Below are 17,475 nucleotides of genomic sequence, written 5' to 3' on the forward strand. Positions count from 1 at the left end.
AAATACAGGATTATACATGGATAAATTGATACCTTTATCTATGGACAAATAAATATATCCACAGAATCTAATTATGATTTTTTTTTTCTATCCAGTGATCATCTAATGTAAAACACACAAAAAGTCTAAGAATCCATTACCGCAGCGGCTCAGGATTCTTTAAGGTCATTTTAAGACTGTTTTATCTTTAGAAAATTCATTCCCTGTAGGTGAGCTATGCTTAGTTGAGGGTAGTGAGTATTTATGATCTGACTTCTTGGTTTCTCCATTCCACCACCAAGTGGCTCTTCATGAAATATTGACTCCATTGGCATCAATGGGATTTTATCCTTTCACTGTGACTCCTGTTCATTCCAGCCAAGCACAGTAAGACCAGCTGTGTCACTTATGATGAGAGCTCCTTCCTGAGAGCTGACAGAAAGGGAAATAGGAAAGTGGTTCAGTGGGCTTTTTTTCACCTCCACAACTGAGAACTCAACCATGAAGTGGTCAGGTAATGAAGAGCTCCTATCCCTTACCAGTGCAGACATCTGGGAGGGGAATCCAATAAACGTTGTGCCCTCCAGAAAATTTAGCTATAAATGTAAGCAGCTTTTAAAAAGATATTTCCTTGATCATACAGAATGTGTTATAGATTTGAGAGTTTAATTTTTAAGCTAACTAACTATACCTTATTAACACTTCACACCTTGTTGATATCAGAAAAAAATACTTAATCATATTTTTATTTTTCCAAAAGGAATTATTTTTAAAAAGAAAAAATCCTGCAGCAGTTTTACACATGACATACAAAAGTCCCATACTTCTGTTAGTAGCCCTCTTGTAACAACTGCTAGTGCTTCACACATTAGGACTGTCAGTATATGTATGTATGTAAATGTCAAGAACATTATTGTCCCAAGAAAGAATGTTGCCAGCAAAAGCAGACCCTACCACATCCTTGAGTAATTATTTCAGAGTAGCTCTGCTGTTGTTGAAGTGTTCAGGATGTTTCCATGCATTACAATGTGCATTTGCGACTTATTTTTTAGAGGTTAAGAGATGTTACAAACTGCCAGCGAAGCCCAGCCCATTTTGAGACATTCCCAAGTGGTTTGAGACAAAATGATAGACCTTCCAAAGTGACATTTTCATTAATGCATTTAAGCAATAAGCAGAAGAGAGTCAAGAAAAAAAGTTAATTTTAAAATCAGATTACAACTAATTACTCCATTATTTTACAGTCTCCAAATTGCAACATGGTGCCACTGAAGATGTTTTTAGAAAAGCTTCATAATTACTAGATAAATGGGGTGCTTTATGTACAACTGCTTCATTCCATCCAATTAATTTTTCTTTAATGCAGTTCCTATGTATGTATACTTGCCTCTTAAACAGTCACCCTCATAGTATGTGTCTCTGGATTCATTTGTGCACTGTTTTCTTATGATATTATCAGACAACTTTTCTTTATTTTCGCAAGATGATGGTGATGTTTTTTATTACTGGCAGAGAAACTTCATTTTTGAGAGGTATTAGCCTTGGCATGCTTAAGTTGAAAGTACAGTTCTCATATTAAGCTGTATCTTGTGCTGCTATAACTTTTCCTCTAAATTTGTCTACAAAGAAATAGCCAGATGCACTTGGAAGAAAGTGCATAAAAGTTATTTTTTTCATTCTAAATAATTTTTAATTAATTTTGATTCATTAAAACCATACGGGTTTGCATATTATATTTTATAGTCACATAAATAATAGACTAACTTGAGATTCAGTTAAGGGAGATGTAGGTATTGACATTAGCCTTACTGAAATGGAGTATGTGTCCTAATGCAGGCAACTCCCAGGAGCAATAACCCTTTGAAAATGGGGTCCTTGAACTAAGCTACAAAAATTGGGATGATGTAATATAACCATTGACCAAGTAATGGACTTGACAGGGGAAAATAGATGCTGTTTTTCAATTTTTTTCATTATAGTTCATTTAGTTTAACTCAGTGAAACTCATACTTAGAGCATCCAAGTGCACGGAAGAAATATGGAAGACAGCGTCATCCAGGTAGGAAGCAATTATTCCACCTTTAAATGAGGAATTTCAGTACTTGTGATGCAACATGGGATACTTTAGAAAGAAAAATCGGTCAGCTTTTGAAAGATTTACAGTAGGTATGTCAAACCAGAATTTTGTGCCAAGGCTTGACTAAGCAACTGCTGTGTTTCCATTACTGTGCAGAAACTGATCAGGGAAGAAGATTTAATGAGTCATTACTGTTTTGTATTTTGTGACATTCAATAAGAGCTTTCAAGAGTTTACTGTTGAATACTAATACTTCCATGTCCTTAAGATATACAGGGTTGTTGGAACATGCTGTGAAACTCATCTTTCCTGTTTGCAAGAAGATCTAATTTTAGGAGCCATTCCAAAGAAAATAATTTTACAAAACAAAACAGAAATTAGGCATATACCAAGACTGAGGTCTCAGCCCTGTTGTTTTGTCCTTCTTTTCCTTTGGACTTGTTGGCAAACAACTAAAAGCCAGAAGGCAGAAGACCAAGATCCGTAGCTTTAGGTAATCATATTCTTCTTGCTACATCCTGATCGCGCTCCCCACTTGCCTGACCTCAAAACAGCAAGCTGCTGGGAAATCAGTGAATATGAGTGGGAATTGGCCAGCAATGGTGTGTGCCTGCTGCTCACTATCCGCCTCTACAATTCCAGCTTAGTTTTGCTCAGCTTGTGTCAACGGGAATCCAGCTTCCTCATAAAGAGAGAACATGGTTTGAAATTCTGGGTTTCGGACCATAAATAAATGCCAACAATCTCTTTTTCCTGTGTAACTAGTGCATGCTCTGCCTATGGTTTACTCTCTTACAAGGTCTAGCGATGTTGCTGGTGAATTAGACTGCTTTCAGACTAAACGAAAAGCCAATACACTCCTATTGCCTTTTAAAGGTTAACATGCATTCCAAAAGCAGGGCTGAAAGCAGACACCTACGGAGAACCAAGGCCAATTAAGCCCACAGAGTCCTCTAGGTTGCTTTTTTGACTTTCATGACATTAATTCCTTGACAGGTTAAAGATTTGCCTTTTCCTGCTTTTATGCTTGTGGGTTGGGGCCTTTTTTCCTTCATTTCTTACCTTTCCTATTCTTCCTCTGCTCCACAACCTCCAATCACTTCCTAATTTAATTTCAGTTCCCCTTTCACCTTTCCAAAGTCAGACTTGAACTCGAGGGCAGGCATTCACGGCAAGACTCCTTTTCTGTACACCAGAGGCATCAGAAGGTTTCTTCCTTAATGTGAAAAAGCTGTTTGGTTACGTGCCAGCAGCATCTGTGTTCTATGCCCCATTTTCACAGGCTGTCCCCTATGCAACCTCAATGCTTCTGTGTCTTTATAGACTGTAATAAGACCTGTAGCCATTGCTCCCCTAACTCTTGTTTCCCTCAAGAAAAGAAACCTGAACATCTGTAAGTTTAAGAGACATGATGAGATGTGTCCCGGAGTCCTGAGGGAGCTGGCTGTTGTAGCTGCTAAGCCATTCTCCATGATATTTGAAAAGTCATAGCAGTCAGATGATGTCCCTTGTGACTGGAAAAATGGTAGAAAGGAGGACCATGGGAACTACTGACCTGTCAGCCTCACCTCTGTGGCTGGGAAGATCATGGATGAGATCCTTCTAGAAGCTATGCTGAGGCACATAGAGGACAGGAACCTGACCGAAGACAGCCAACATGACTTCACCAAGGGCAAGTCCTGCCTGACCAAGCTAGTGGCCTTCTATGATGGAGTGGCTACATCAGTGGACAAGGGAGGAGCTATGGCTGTCATCTGTCTGGGCTTCTGCGAGGCTTTGGACGTGGTTTCCCCACAACATCCTTCGCTCTAGATTGTAGAGAGACAGATTTGATGGGTGGACTGTTCAGTGGATGAGGAATTGGTTGGGTCACATCCAGAGGGTAATGGTCAACAGCTCAATGTCCAGATGGAGATAGGTGACAAGTGGTGTCTCTCAGGGACCCGTACTGGGACCAGTTCTCTTTAATATCTTCATCAACGACATAGTGGGCTAGGTGCACCCTCAACAAGTTTGCAGATGATACCAAGCTGAGTGGTGCAGTTGACATGCCTGAGGGATGGGATGCCATCCAGAGGGACCTGGACAAGTTCAAGAAGTGAGCCCAAGTGAATTTCATGAGGTTCAACAAGGACAAGTGCAAGGTCCTGTACCTGGGTCAGAGCAGGCTGGGGAATGAAGGGATTGAGAGCAGCCCAGTGCAGAAGGGCCTGGGGATACTGCTAGTTGAAAAGCTGGACATGAGCTGGCATGTGGTCACAGCCCAGAAGGCCAACCATATCCTGGGTGCCATCAAAAGAAGTGTGGCCAGCAGGTCAAGGGAGGTGACTCTCCCCCTCTACTCTCTGCTCTCCTAAGACCTTACCAGGAGAGCTGTGTTCAGCTCTGGAGTGCTCAGCACATGAAAGACATGGACCTGTTGGAGCAGGTCCAGAGGAGGGCCCCAAAAATTATCAGAGGGATGGAGCACTTCTCCTGTGAAGACAGGCTGAGACAGTTGTGAGTCGTTCAGCCTGGAGAAGAGAAGGCTCTGAGGAGACCTGCTTGTGGCCCTTCAGCACCTAAAAGGAGCTGGTAAAAAGATGGGGACAAACATTTTAGCAGGACCTGTTGCAATAGGACAAGGGGTAATGGTTTTAAACTAGAAGATTTGGACTAGACATAAGGAAGAAATTTTTTTACGATGAGTGTGGTAAAATACTTGAACAGGTGGTAGATGCCCCATCCCTGAAAACATTCAAGGCCAGGTTGGATGGGCTCTGAGTAGCCTGGTCTAGTTGAAGAACATAGAACTATACAACCATTTAGGCTGGAAAAGACCTTTGAGATCATCAATTACAGCTGTTAATCCAGGACTGTCAAGTCCACCACTAAACCATGCCTCTAAGCAACTACACAGTTTTTGAATGCTTCCAGGGATAGTGATTCCACCATCTCCCTGGGCAGCCTGTTCCAATGCTTCACTACCCTTTCCATGAAGGAATACCCAATCTAAACCTGCCCTGGTCAACTTGAGGCTGTTTCCTGTCACTTCTTACCTGGGAAAAAGAGACCAACCCCCATCTGCCTACAACCTCCTTTCAGGTAGTTGTAGAGAGCAATAAGGTCCCCCCTGAGCCTCATTTTCTCCAGACTAAACAACCCCAGTTCACTCAGCTGCTCCTGCCAGGAGGGATAAAAGATGTCCCTGTTCATGACAGGGGCAGTGGACTAGATGACCTTTAAAGGTCACTTCCAACCCAAACTATTCTACAATTCTAGGAAAATAAAGTAGGAATGAAAAGTTACATATATTCATAATCTCAGGAAAAGATTAACCCAGTCTTACAAGTACACATGTACAAGTGGAGTCACACAGTGCTTACTTTCACAGGAATGCAGGCTTGCAGGATCAGATCTTCTGTGCCATAACTGCCAACCTTATTGGACTCACTGTACTGGCTTTATTTGGCCTTGGAACAGTATAGTCAAAGCACTGATTTTTTTTCAAATGTTTTCTAACTCTGAGAAGTCATGGAGGTCATTTACTGAGAGGCGCGTCAAACAGTTGTTTACTCAGAAAAGTAGGAGACATCCTTATGTGGTCATCATGTTTTACTGTAGCATCTTCATGGAAGTTCAAGGGAAACAAGAACAATATTGAAATACACACCCGTTGAGCAAGTACCATTATTCCAGCTTCAGCTCTTCTGAGTTTCATTTTCTATATCTCCTCTTTTTTCTTCATAGTCTTCAATCTTTTCTCTGATACTGCATTTCCCATGCATGCTCCCCTATCGATGCCTAGAAACAAGAGTGAAGCTGCATCTTCAGTCCTACAAAGCAGCAAGGGGCATGGGATCTTTCATTGTCTTCTGCTCCCTCATACGACTTTCTTTTCAAATCAAACCTTTATATATATATATATATAGAGAGAGAGAGAGAGAGAGTGTATCTTTTTGTGTGGATCCTTTTACTTTGATTGTACTAAACCACTATGGGAGAAAGACTGAGCATATTAGAGAAGTGGAAGTGATAGATTACTGTATTTTATGAACTTTCATAAAAATCAATACCAGAAAGCTTTGTGAAAAACTTGTAATGAAAAGACATTACGAACTAGGCAGCACTGAGGATCTGCCTGAACCCACCTTGTGTTCTTCCAGTGTTTAAAAGGGCTTCACAAAAAAGAACCCACCCTACAGGTGAACACCAGACCAATATCCGGTTAATGATCTAAACAAACGTAATGCTGTGAAATAATATGATCTAAAGTAAAATAAATCGAATCCACTGTATTTGACATTTTCTCCTGTGTGCAAGGGCCCTTTTCTTTTTTACTTAAAGCTGAGTTGGGGCCAAAATACATAGGTGTTTCTCTTTTACTGATACAAGAACATATTTAACTCAAATACTTAATACACTATACAATGCTAAATTCTTTACCATTCCTTTAACATTGAAGTGCCAGGCTTACATTTCATAAAATCTTCTCTGGATGGTAAAATTGATCAGCCTGTTTTAACCAAAAACCAAGGGGGAAGGGGGGGGAAGAGTTAGCTGTGTGGATTTATGGGCACACCAGTTGTTGGGTGCACCACGGTTGTAGAGGCAGTGTCCATCTACCTGTCCAGTCCACTTACAGTAACCCTGTTCTTCCTCAAGTAGGTGCTGGCAGAAATGCATACACGTAGGGAACTTTTATCTAAAGTCATACCGAGTAATTCTGTCCCCATTGAATTCAGGAGACATGCTGACTCATCAGATGGAAAGGACAGAAAGTGGCCAGAAGGAAGGAATAAACTATTCCCCAAATTCACTGATTCCTCGGTCCTCTCAGAGTCAAGCAACCCCACACTGTGGTAGGGCACCTGGTCTCCAGCAGACTCTGGTGCTCCTCCTGCAGTACTGAAACCAACCTTCTAATGCACTGTGGTACAGGAATAACCAGGAATCCCTCCACCTCCTGCCAGAACAGGATGAAAGAAGAGATCAATATTCCTGCAGCATGCACAGGCAGTATCAGCTGCTTCTTTGCCATGACTGCAGCAGGCTGTCACTCCCCTCGTGTCCTCCCTAAACAGCCATCTGAGCAATTTCTGGTAATCTGGTATCTCCACGAGTTAGCAATATGCTTGTAGGGAAAGGTGGGAATCTCCAAGCCTTCAGGCTGTTGGGATGGTTTCAGATCCAGAGCCTGGATGCTGTCCAGGTTCCCTGAGAAGACTTTCACACAGTCCTTCATGAATTATTCTGCACATCTCAGCACCAAATTTCCATGGCAGCCAGCCAGGACAGTATAGTCAGCTTCTGGAACAATCTTACCAGCAAGGAAGAAGACAGTGATAAAAATATTACCTTCCTTGTAATCGGTTGCTTTAGTTGCAGTAGACTACTGTTGGACTGACATCCAGCAGATGACAGAGCTGTGAAATATTAGCAGGGACCACCTAGTCCCCCACCCATGTCTGCAGGGGTTGGGGTGAAGGAGAGCAAGGCAAGCTACCTACACTGCAAGTGGGCCTAGATATGGTTTCTGTTGCTTCACATTCCAGGGATACGCCTACATGAGTGTCTTAATTCAAATTAGAAATGTGCTTTTGAGGGATATCTCCCAACTGCCTGAGCTCCTCACATCTTGGTTCTCATTGTGAAACTGCTTGGGGTAGGTGAACAGGATGACATTTGGATCAAATTAATCCAGGGGTTGTGCTGTCCTGGAGAATGCCTGATGCGCTCCAGCCTTTCTGGGCATCCAGTCTTCAGGGTCAGATAACAGCAAGTCCAGGTACTCCTCAGGACACATATAATGGGGGTGTCAGGTCCTTGGCATCAAATGTTGTGCTGTCCAAATCAATTCCTTTTGCACCACACCACTTGCTAATAGACCCCTGGCAGCTACCCCAGTACCTAGAAGCTACTCCTAAGTACAGAATCCATCTTCCCAAATGAGATCCAGGCTGTGACAGATGTCTCATTTAGGACAGTACATTACATAGATTAATTCCTCTAGATGATAAAGACCATCACTCCATTCTGTTAGATGTAATTTATGTGCCTGTAATTTTAAAAGATAAAGTGACTGATAACAATATAATCCTTCTTCATTCTACTGCCCAAATTCAAACAAACACTATAAAATGACCAAAAACTCTTAAGACAATTAGTTTCTGTCTCCTCAGTCTCCAAGCATCCTCCAGCATTTGCAAGCAAACAAAATTATTGTTTTGCCAAGACTTTTAAGGGACGCACATCAACGTTTTGCTCAGTCCAGCCTGCTCTCTTCCTCCTTTTATTGCCTAGGGAATAGATCCCGAAGCTTTCTTATCAGCCATTATCTGCACATAGTCGTGTATCTCCTGACTGACTGACACAAACGGCAGTGCAGAGCAACTTCCTCCCATCATCTGTTTCAAGTAGATCCACTGATACTGATAAAAAAGAAGCCCATTTTGCTTTATAAATATGTATTTAAAACACCACCAGTGTTGATAATTGCAGTGCTCTATTCTTATCTTCCCGAGAGGCTGTGAGTTCATACAAGTATCTCCATCACTCAGCTCTTCTGCTAGGGCAGTTCTGTGGTCCCCAGACCTTTAAGCATACAGGAGAAGTCCAAACCTGCCCACCAGTGACAAACTGGGAGTGCCTCAGGGCCAGGACCACTGAAGAATTTTAGGTAACTTTATGGTCAGTGTCTAAAGGACTGAGGAAGTCATGCGTCTTCAGGAACAAATGGGGACTGAGAAGGGACATTCAAAGTCAAGGTTCAACTCTCACATCATTTCTACACCAAGTACCCATTCCCCTTTTAGTGCATCTAGACCTGAGACGCTGAACCTTTGAATGCTGTATGAAGATACACATCGTTAGTATTACTGAATGTGGCCTTTGCTAAAATCTCTCTCACACAATAGTTCCAGAAGGCTTTAAAGTCCCTGCTTTACAGTGATTTTACTTTTACTGCTTTTTTTTTTATAAACAGCAGAAATTTAGGATTGTGATTAATATAGCAAATGTAATTCTGCCATGTAATTTAAGTTATATGTAAGTGATACCATAAATCTGTAAATGCTTCCGAAGTCTGTAGGCTTCTTGCCAGCATTAATTTTGGTATAAAGTAAGAAATATTTCTCCAGTGTTTGATTGCTTTTCAAAATCCAGGTCTGATACGCTCTTCAAAAATCTTACCCAGTCTGTCTTCTTGTAATGTTCAGTGGAGCTTAGAAATAAAAATTTATGCCTACATATAGATTACTTACATAGGTGAAATACTTTACAAAAAAACGAGCTATTTCAAGATTTATAGCTTTTTGCTAAAACTATGGCAACAGTTATATTCAACTACCTTGACACTAACTTATGAAAATATATTAAATTTTAAATATAGAAAATACAAACTTTCATTAATTCTCCATTTTATAACGCATACAAATGTGCACTGAAAAATACCCCAATGAAACAAACCTCCCATGTAAATCACTCAGAGAAAAACCGATTTCCCATAAGTCATAGCGTTCTTAAATCACCAACACTAGTTAATGAAGATTGCTAATGCTGTATTAGATGTCTGATACAGAACAGACTCATACTTGTGCCCTTGTACTCAGCATAATCATGGCAGAAGTTCATGCCATCTCAGAGTCATGGGTTATGTCCAATATGGAGCTATGATGCAGTTATCCATCATTAGGAATTTAAATTATCAATCTGACGTTTAAACTAATTGAAGGTGACTAACCCAGGAGATGGCGGGGAGAGGCAGATCGTAGAAACACAGAGTCACAGGGTTTGGATTGGAAGGGACCTTTGAAGATCAAAGAAGATAGAATCGTCTGCTACCTCTGGCCAGCAGTGATAGGCCAGTATTGCCAGAGTTATTTTCAGATTTGGGGATAAAAAAATGAAGTTTCAGTGGCTGTGCTTGACTGTGCTCAGATATCATGGGTTTAGGTTTTAAGATACCAGCTGGATTTAGCTGCTTCAGTATTCTAAGATATAACTGAAATTTCTCACAAGCACAAACTGACTTCTTTAAATTCTAGTTTTAATGAGCTAACTGCAAAAAGAAATAAGAACTGAAGCAGTCTGAGTAAATGAAACCCAACAGACGGCTACATCAGGATTGTGTGCAAAATCATTTCATTCCTATAACGTGTGATTGGCAGGCAGCGTCAGGGCTCGTGACCTGATGCATACCTAGCAAAGGAGCTGCTGGGACACAGTCCACTCGTCCAGACTGGCAGCTGTTGAGCATGCACGGAGCCATCACAGCATCTGCTGGGAGTGCGTGTGCAAGTGCGTGCACGCGCAGACCCCCCCACTCCACATTTCCAGAAGACACAGTGGGTGAGCACGTGCAGACCTGTGAACCCGGGCACATGTCTGAGTTCTGCACGATGGATGGAACCCACACTGTTTTGTACGTTTCTAGAAAACATACAGAATAGAAGAGGTAACATGGATGTGAACTGGGACACCAGTTGATTCATTTTCTCTAGCCTTAATATTCATCTGGCTAATGTTGGCTGATCATGTAAAATTCAGGCTGGTGTCATTGGGGAGGGTGAGCCAATATTCAGGAGCAAAACCCAGTAGGTATCAACCCTGATCCTGCAGTGTTCCCAGTGCCTCCAGGCAAAGCAGTTCTAGGTGACGGTCAAAAGAAGCAATATAATCACTACCTTGTTGCTGAGCTTGGGCTTTTTCTTTCCTTCTCATGTTTTTTTATTAATACTTCTATCCCTGCTGCTTACTGTGGAAATGATACCAACGTTCTGAAGAAACTAAGCCTTATCTCTTTGGAAAATAAAAATCCTTAGTGCTGCACAGCTGACCCAGCGAGGTGATTACTCAGCTAATACAGTACCTGTCTGCCATCTTGTGGCACTGTAGGGTTTGCAACTTTCTGGTTTATTGCATAATTTCTATTTCAGATAAAGTTACTGGGTTTTAACTTTCAGATGCCATCTAGTTAAACAACACACACACACAGAGTGAAATCTTGGTTCTGCTATCTTGACTGATAGCAGACTGATAGCAGTGTCAAAACTCTTGTTGATTAAAAGACTTCCAGACTGCACTATTTTTATTAATTTCAATATCTTATTATGTCAAAATGAATATAAATTCAAACTATAGAATCAAAAAATGGGTTTGAGTTTTAAAGAATACATTACTTTTATACTGAAATAACATAAAGTTGTCTCTGAAATAATACCTTGTGTCTGTATTATGAATTCATCTGTATTTTTCATTTTGAATACTTTGGTGTTTTTAAATAGCTACCTCCTTTTTCAAGTCTGCCTGAAGAAAAAAGAAGCTGCTTCTTTTGTACGACTTCAGGCGAGATCCTTCGAGTGCTTGTTCAAAATTTACTTATTTTTCAAAAATAAAGGAACATATGGGAATGTGCTACTCAGATTTCCTGCTCCTGTTTTCAGGCTGGAATCACCAACTCGATCTTTGAGCATGGATGCACCACGAGGAATTAATATCAAAGCACAAGCTGGGAATATTGAAGCTCTTTCCCAGATGGATATCAAACTACACAGCAGTGATGGTGTGGTGAGTACAAGCTCTTCTGTTTCCATAACTGGTTGATCTTGCTGTCAGAATATAGCTAATGACTTCAAGTCTTTCTTTCAAGTTCTCTTAATTCCTCAGATTTTAGGATATTAAAATTAATGGTGCCAATAATAAGACTTCTACATAGGGGTCATATTAAATACTACTACCAAATGACATAATGTTGTATTAGTTTAGAGAAATGTTTTCTAATAAAACTTTGAGAGCGCTCAGCTCCCCCCTAGCACAGTGATCCCCAGGCATCCCAGCATGGTCCTCAGCCCAGAGGTAGACACTCGGTCCCAGAGTTGTTAAACTAGGGAGGTATCTGCAGACATCATTAAGAGCTGCCCCAGCAGCAGCAGCACGCAACACACAACAGCCTGTTTATCCCCTCTGTGAAGCTGTACAGTGCCACTTCTTCCACAGAGGAACTCCAGACCAGCCTGTATGTCCATCCTTAACTAGGTGGCACAGCTGTGATGTTCCAGCACTTGGGACAGGACAGAGGACAGACCTGGGTCCAGCAGCAGCAGCAGAATCTATGTCCCACTATTCAGTGTGCAGGCAGGGGCTCTGACTCTTGTCATAGAATCATAGCATGGTCTGGATTGGAAGAGACCTTAAAGACCACCTAGTTCCAACCCCCCTGCCATGGGCAGGGACGCCTTCCACTGGACCAGTTTCCTCAAAAGCCCCATCCAGCCTGGCATTGAACTAGCCTTGATGGGGCATCCACAACTTCTCTGGGCAACCTCTTCCAGTGCTTCACCACCCTCACAGGAAAGAATTTCTTCCTAATGTCTAACCTAAATCTGCCCTCTTTCAGTTTAAAGCCATTCCCCCTTGTCCTGTCACTACATGCCCTTGTAGAAAGTCCTGCTCCAGCTTCCCTGGAGGTTCCTTTAGGTGCTGGAAGGCTGCTCAAAGATGTCCCTGGAACCTTCTCTCCTCCCAGCTGAACCACCCCAACTCCCTCAGCCTGCCTTCACAGGAGAGGTGCTCCAGCCCTCTGAGCATCTTTGTGGCCCTGCTCTGGACTCGCTCCAACAGGTCCATGTCTGTCTTCTGTTGGGGGCCCCAGAGCTGAACACAGCGCTCCAGGTGGGTCTCATGAGAGTGGAGTAGAGGGGGAGAATCACCTCCCTCGACCTGCTGGCCACGCTGCTTTTGATGCAGCCCAGGGTGTGATTGCCTTTCTGGGCTGCTAGTGCACATTGCCCAGTCATACTGTTCTTTCATCCACCAATACTCCAAAGTCCTCTGCAGGTCTGCTTTCAATCCACTCATCATCTGGCCTGTAACTATGCTTGGGATTTCCCTGACCCAGATGTAGGACCTTGCACTTGTCCTTTTCGAACTTCAAGAGGTCTCTGCTAAGGAAGAGGATGGACACCAGATTATCCCTCCCATGTTCTGGTGTCTGCCCAGAGCCTCAGTCTCAGAGCAGCTTTGTGTATAACTACTCTATAGGCAGTAGGAGGCTATTCTTAAACCACTGCCTAGACAAAGTCATTTTGTGACATGCTATTGCATTATTATCTCTAACAAGCCCATTTGTCATGCTTTCTCCCATGCAGCTTTTGCTCGATGCTGAAACTGTGCGACTGCCCAAATTGCCTGAGGGTACAAGGGGTGGATCTGGTATTTCTCAGGGGCTCTACGAAATCTGCGTGTGTCCGGACGGAAAACTCTACTTGTCGGTGGCTGGCGTGGGCTCCACTTGCCAAGAATACAGTCGTGTCTGCCAGTGAGGCACCAGAAGAGGCTGCACAATCCCCTTGCTAGTCTCAGTTTTATATTATTGCTGAAGAGCATTACTGAAAGCAGAATTTTCAGAATTTTAAAAACAAAGTACTTCAGTTTAGGAAACAAATCTCTATCTACAGTTCTGGACTACAGGGTGAAAGGAGAAGAGCACAAATAACATTTCAACTTCAGAACAATGATCTGAATCAAATTATATGTTCTGTCAGTAACACTTGGAAAACAGCCTTACAGAGAGCATTAAAAAAATAAAAGGAATATGTTTCCTTGCTGAACTATTATTCAGTCAGATTATTATGTCATTGTTAATATTTTTGAGCTACATGGTTTTTTTCTCTCACTACATGTAAACACTTACTGCATTAGTGGGTGAAATTAAATTGAGGGAACTACTTGAACTATTTGCTAAGACAACGCATTATTTGGGGAATTCAGAAAGTGCCAGCAAATGGTCTATGCAATTTTGTTCTTGCAATAACACAAGATACAAAAAATGTGGTATTTGTACAAGTTCTATGTAAAAGGTGTTAATTTGCTAATAGCTTTCTGTTTTAATTTGGCAACATATATGCTGATTTGCTTATTACTGAGATTCATATAAAAATAACTAATACAAAAAGCTCCAGGAGTCATTTATACCTCCCCCCTGTGTCTCAAATCTGTTCACTGTACAGCAGAGAAATATGTTAGTATATTTTATAATAGCAATAGTTTGTTGTTCTGCCTGTACCAGCATACTCATTGAAACCCTTTTATATTTTAGGACATGCTAATTCAACAAGGCAATTTGCCAGCTGGACGAGTAAAAAGAGAAATAATATGTGGCTCCAGATTGTCTGACACAAGGAACTGTTTGGGCGGTGGGAAAAAAAAATCCTTTTTTGCAGCCCACAGGATTCAATTAAGAGGACTGTTTCATTCCCATCTGTAGCTGTTGACTGATATTTCTGATCCTGTCAGAGTGAGAGACTATCACAAATGGAGAGAGTAAAAGTACTCTTTATTATTTTTTACATCAGGACTTTGGATACAAAATAGATGCTCACCAGAGTTGCCAAACTATTTATTGATGTTGTAGAGAAACACCACTGCAGACTATTCCCCTGTACAGTGTTGCACTGAACACAAATAAATTGTTTGCACACCTCTGGGTAGCAGGATTTGATTTAATAGTCTCTTGTTTAAACCTTATGGGGTTTTAACTCCTTTGATGCTATTTTGTATACACTTAATAATATTATTACCCAGGTAGGAGTTGCTATCACATAGTGCCTTGGTGTCTATTTGCAGAAAGATTTTAACTCATAGTTGTTATTTAAACACAGAATGTCCATCCATTACAGGAAAGAATCATCATCCTTCGAGCAGGAGAATCAGAACAAAAGAACTGCTAAGACTGTGCTGGTTTTTAAACTTGCTACTTCAGCTCTGGTGGACAAGCAAAGAAACGCAGCGCTCAGTTATGATCCCAGGTACCCAGAAAAGACTGAGCTGAGAAAGAGCCCCCAGTTAACAGTATCCACTGTTACTGTGGTAAAGCCCTGGGTAATTCCTGCCCCAAGGGCAGCCTTGGTAATTTATCCAATGAGTCTAATGTGCAATACTGAAATTGTCCTTCATTAGCAGGGTGGAGCCCTCAGCAATTAATGCAAACCAGAAGAACTTCAATAGGAAAAGTAGGAGACGTGCATAAAATTAGCTTTTGGGTCCCTTCAGGCAAAGGAGGCAAGTGGATCAGGGTCACCCATGCTATTTGGAGAGTGCTCTGATGGCTAACATAGTCCCTAAGGGAGAAGTAGGAAGTCACACATCTTCCATTTCTGAAATCCCCTTTTCCTGGGCTTAGACATATATATCCAGGTGTGCGCCCAGGGCTGTTGGCCCTACAGAGAGGAATATTCGCCTCTACAGCTATATCTCTCAACTGTCTCTCAACTACATCTCTCTCTCAACTAAGCCCTCAGCTGAGACAGAGTGCAACGGAAACGTGTCTCTTCAGCATTCCTTTAAAGTCATTTTAGGTGGTTCCAGCTTCATGTGCAAGCTTTTGCAAACCATATTATGAGCAGAGTTATGTTATTCATTGGATAAAAAGTATGAGTCTTAAAATAAAGGACAGCAAATTCCATTGGATGTGCCAGCTACCTAAAAACTGCTGCTACAAGTCACGTGGAGGGCTACCTACTGTCTTTTCCAGATGTAGTGTAACAGCAAAACTGGGACTTCAGCCCTTAGAGGATCCAGCCACTGCTTAGGCATTTGAATTGTCACCATATCTGTGTTTCTGACATCAAGGAACACACGCCCACTTCCATGTCATACCAAACTACTCATTCACCGAATCTAATTCCTAAATATTAGCCAGATACTGTAAGTAAGTATGTTAGTTACAATCTGCCTATTCTGCTGGCAATGGAAACACAACATTTTCAGTTGTGCATTTCAAGCTTCTGTTTTGGAAGCACATTTTTCAAATGTGATTTGCCAGTTAATACAAAGCAAGGGATTGAATCCAGGCTTTCCATGTATCACAACAGTAACCTAATCCCTGAACTACTGGGTATTTGTAAGCCACTTCTGTTGCCGCTTCTTACGTTGAAGTTGCTCTGTTTTAGATAACATTTTTACAAAGCCATGGCATACAGCTAGCAAAATCGGGGTGCAGTTCCCTGGCTAGCAACACGACTATGTGTTACGGCCTCTCAGTTAGACACGGCAGTAACTGCTGCCTTTCTTGTGGAGATAAACCCTTTGGACTTGCTTCAGTTCACAGGTGGATTCTGAGTAGTACAGAAAAACTGAAGAGGTCTGCTGTGTCCTCAGTTCTGCCATCATCCAAATCACCAGCTTGCCCCCTTCGTTGTTTAAATTTCATTCCTCTTTCCATTACGCTACAAAATTGACACTGAAAATGTAGAGTTGCATTATGTCAGTTGTGCATGTTTTTTAAAGCATGGATGGCAACTTCTTGTGACTAAAGAATATCTTTGGGATTTTTTTCTTTTACGTGCAGTTAGTGGAGAAACAAAGTTTATGCCAAAGTTACCACAGTGTAATCAGCTGACGCGATGATCTGAATTGTTGTTAATCTCAATATAGTTGATACATCACTGAATTATAATTTCTGGTTTCTCCATGTGGGTGTCATTCCATCTCTCCTTAATATTTCAAAATTATTGCTTCTGCTTGAATCAAACTTCAGTAAATAGTTACAGATTAACAGAAAATTATGGCACAGGAAAGTGAGAGCACGCACTTGTAGTTTATTTTCAAAAGCGTTATCCAAATGGAGAAGAAAAAACCCACTACCCAGCATAATGAATTGTACTGTTTGCATATTTTTTTTCCCTCAAAAAGAATTATTTACAGCAGTCTTGTAACTGGTTGGGATTGTTACACAGTAGAAAAGTAAAAATATTAAAATGGTAGTAAATCTTTATTGGTGATTGCCCAAACAAAAACGTCTTTGTTTCTATTTCACAGTTCTTTAGTATTGACATTTGCCTATCTTCCTATAGATTTATGCAAAAGGAATTGCAAAAATTAACTGAAAACTGAGTTCTTAAATAAACTTTATACATTTTGAAAAGTCTGCTGCTTCTTTTGTGTTCAAATGAAACACAGCTTAAATTAATGTTTTCATTTTTAAAACACAATTATCTTCCCAAGAGTAAGAATGTGAAATTAACAATATTTAAAAATATGAACAAAAATCTTGGTCCCAACTACAAAACCACTTTCCAGAATTTAGAAAATGCTTTACAATTAGATTTCACTGGACATCTGTAATTCCTTTGTTTTCATCTGTAGTAGGTGAAAATAAGCAAAAAATTGTGTCAGTGTTACTGAATTAATTACCCAGAAAGCAAACCAAAAAAAAGATAAGCAGTTTTGATGAAAAACTCATTGACAGACACTTCCATGTGACAAAAATGTGAGTCTTCAAATGAAAACATCTACTGTGGCTGTCATTTAACTATTTTTGAACTACTACTTCTGCCTGTGTTCCACAATGCCAATCCAGCCATCCTCAACGTGTTCAGATCCAGCAATTGGAAAGCTCAAAGCTGATACTACCTTCCTTTAATTGGAGCAATTACAGTAGA

The 17,475-nt window shown here is 41.1% G+C and overlaps 1 protein-coding gene across 7 annotated transcripts in view; it reads left to right on the plus strand.

The window, feature by feature from the left end:
* The window catches only part of SGCG (sarcoglycan gamma), a 138,815-nt gene extending 121,857 nt beyond the window's left edge, over window positions 1–16,958 (plus strand). For all 7 annotated transcript variants that reach the window (XM_056327444.1, XM_056327446.1, XM_056327442.1 and 4 more), the window contains 2 exons: window positions 11,479–11,602; window positions 13,183–16,958. In XM_056327444.1, coding sequence (XP_056183419.1) covers window positions 11,479–11,602; window positions 13,183–13,356 — 298 coding nt within the window. In that variant the 3' untranslated portion in view covers window positions 13,357–16,958. The remainder of the gene's footprint in view (window positions 1–11,478; window positions 11,603–13,182) is intronic.
* Window positions 16,959–17,475: the final 517 nt, after the last annotated feature.

Source organism: Falco biarmicus, chromosome 2 (genome assembly GCF_023638135.1).
Source record: "Falco biarmicus isolate bFalBia1 chromosome 2, bFalBia1.pri, whole genome shotgun sequence".
NCBI lineage: Eukaryota > Metazoa > Chordata > Aves > Falconiformes > Falconidae > Falco > Falco biarmicus.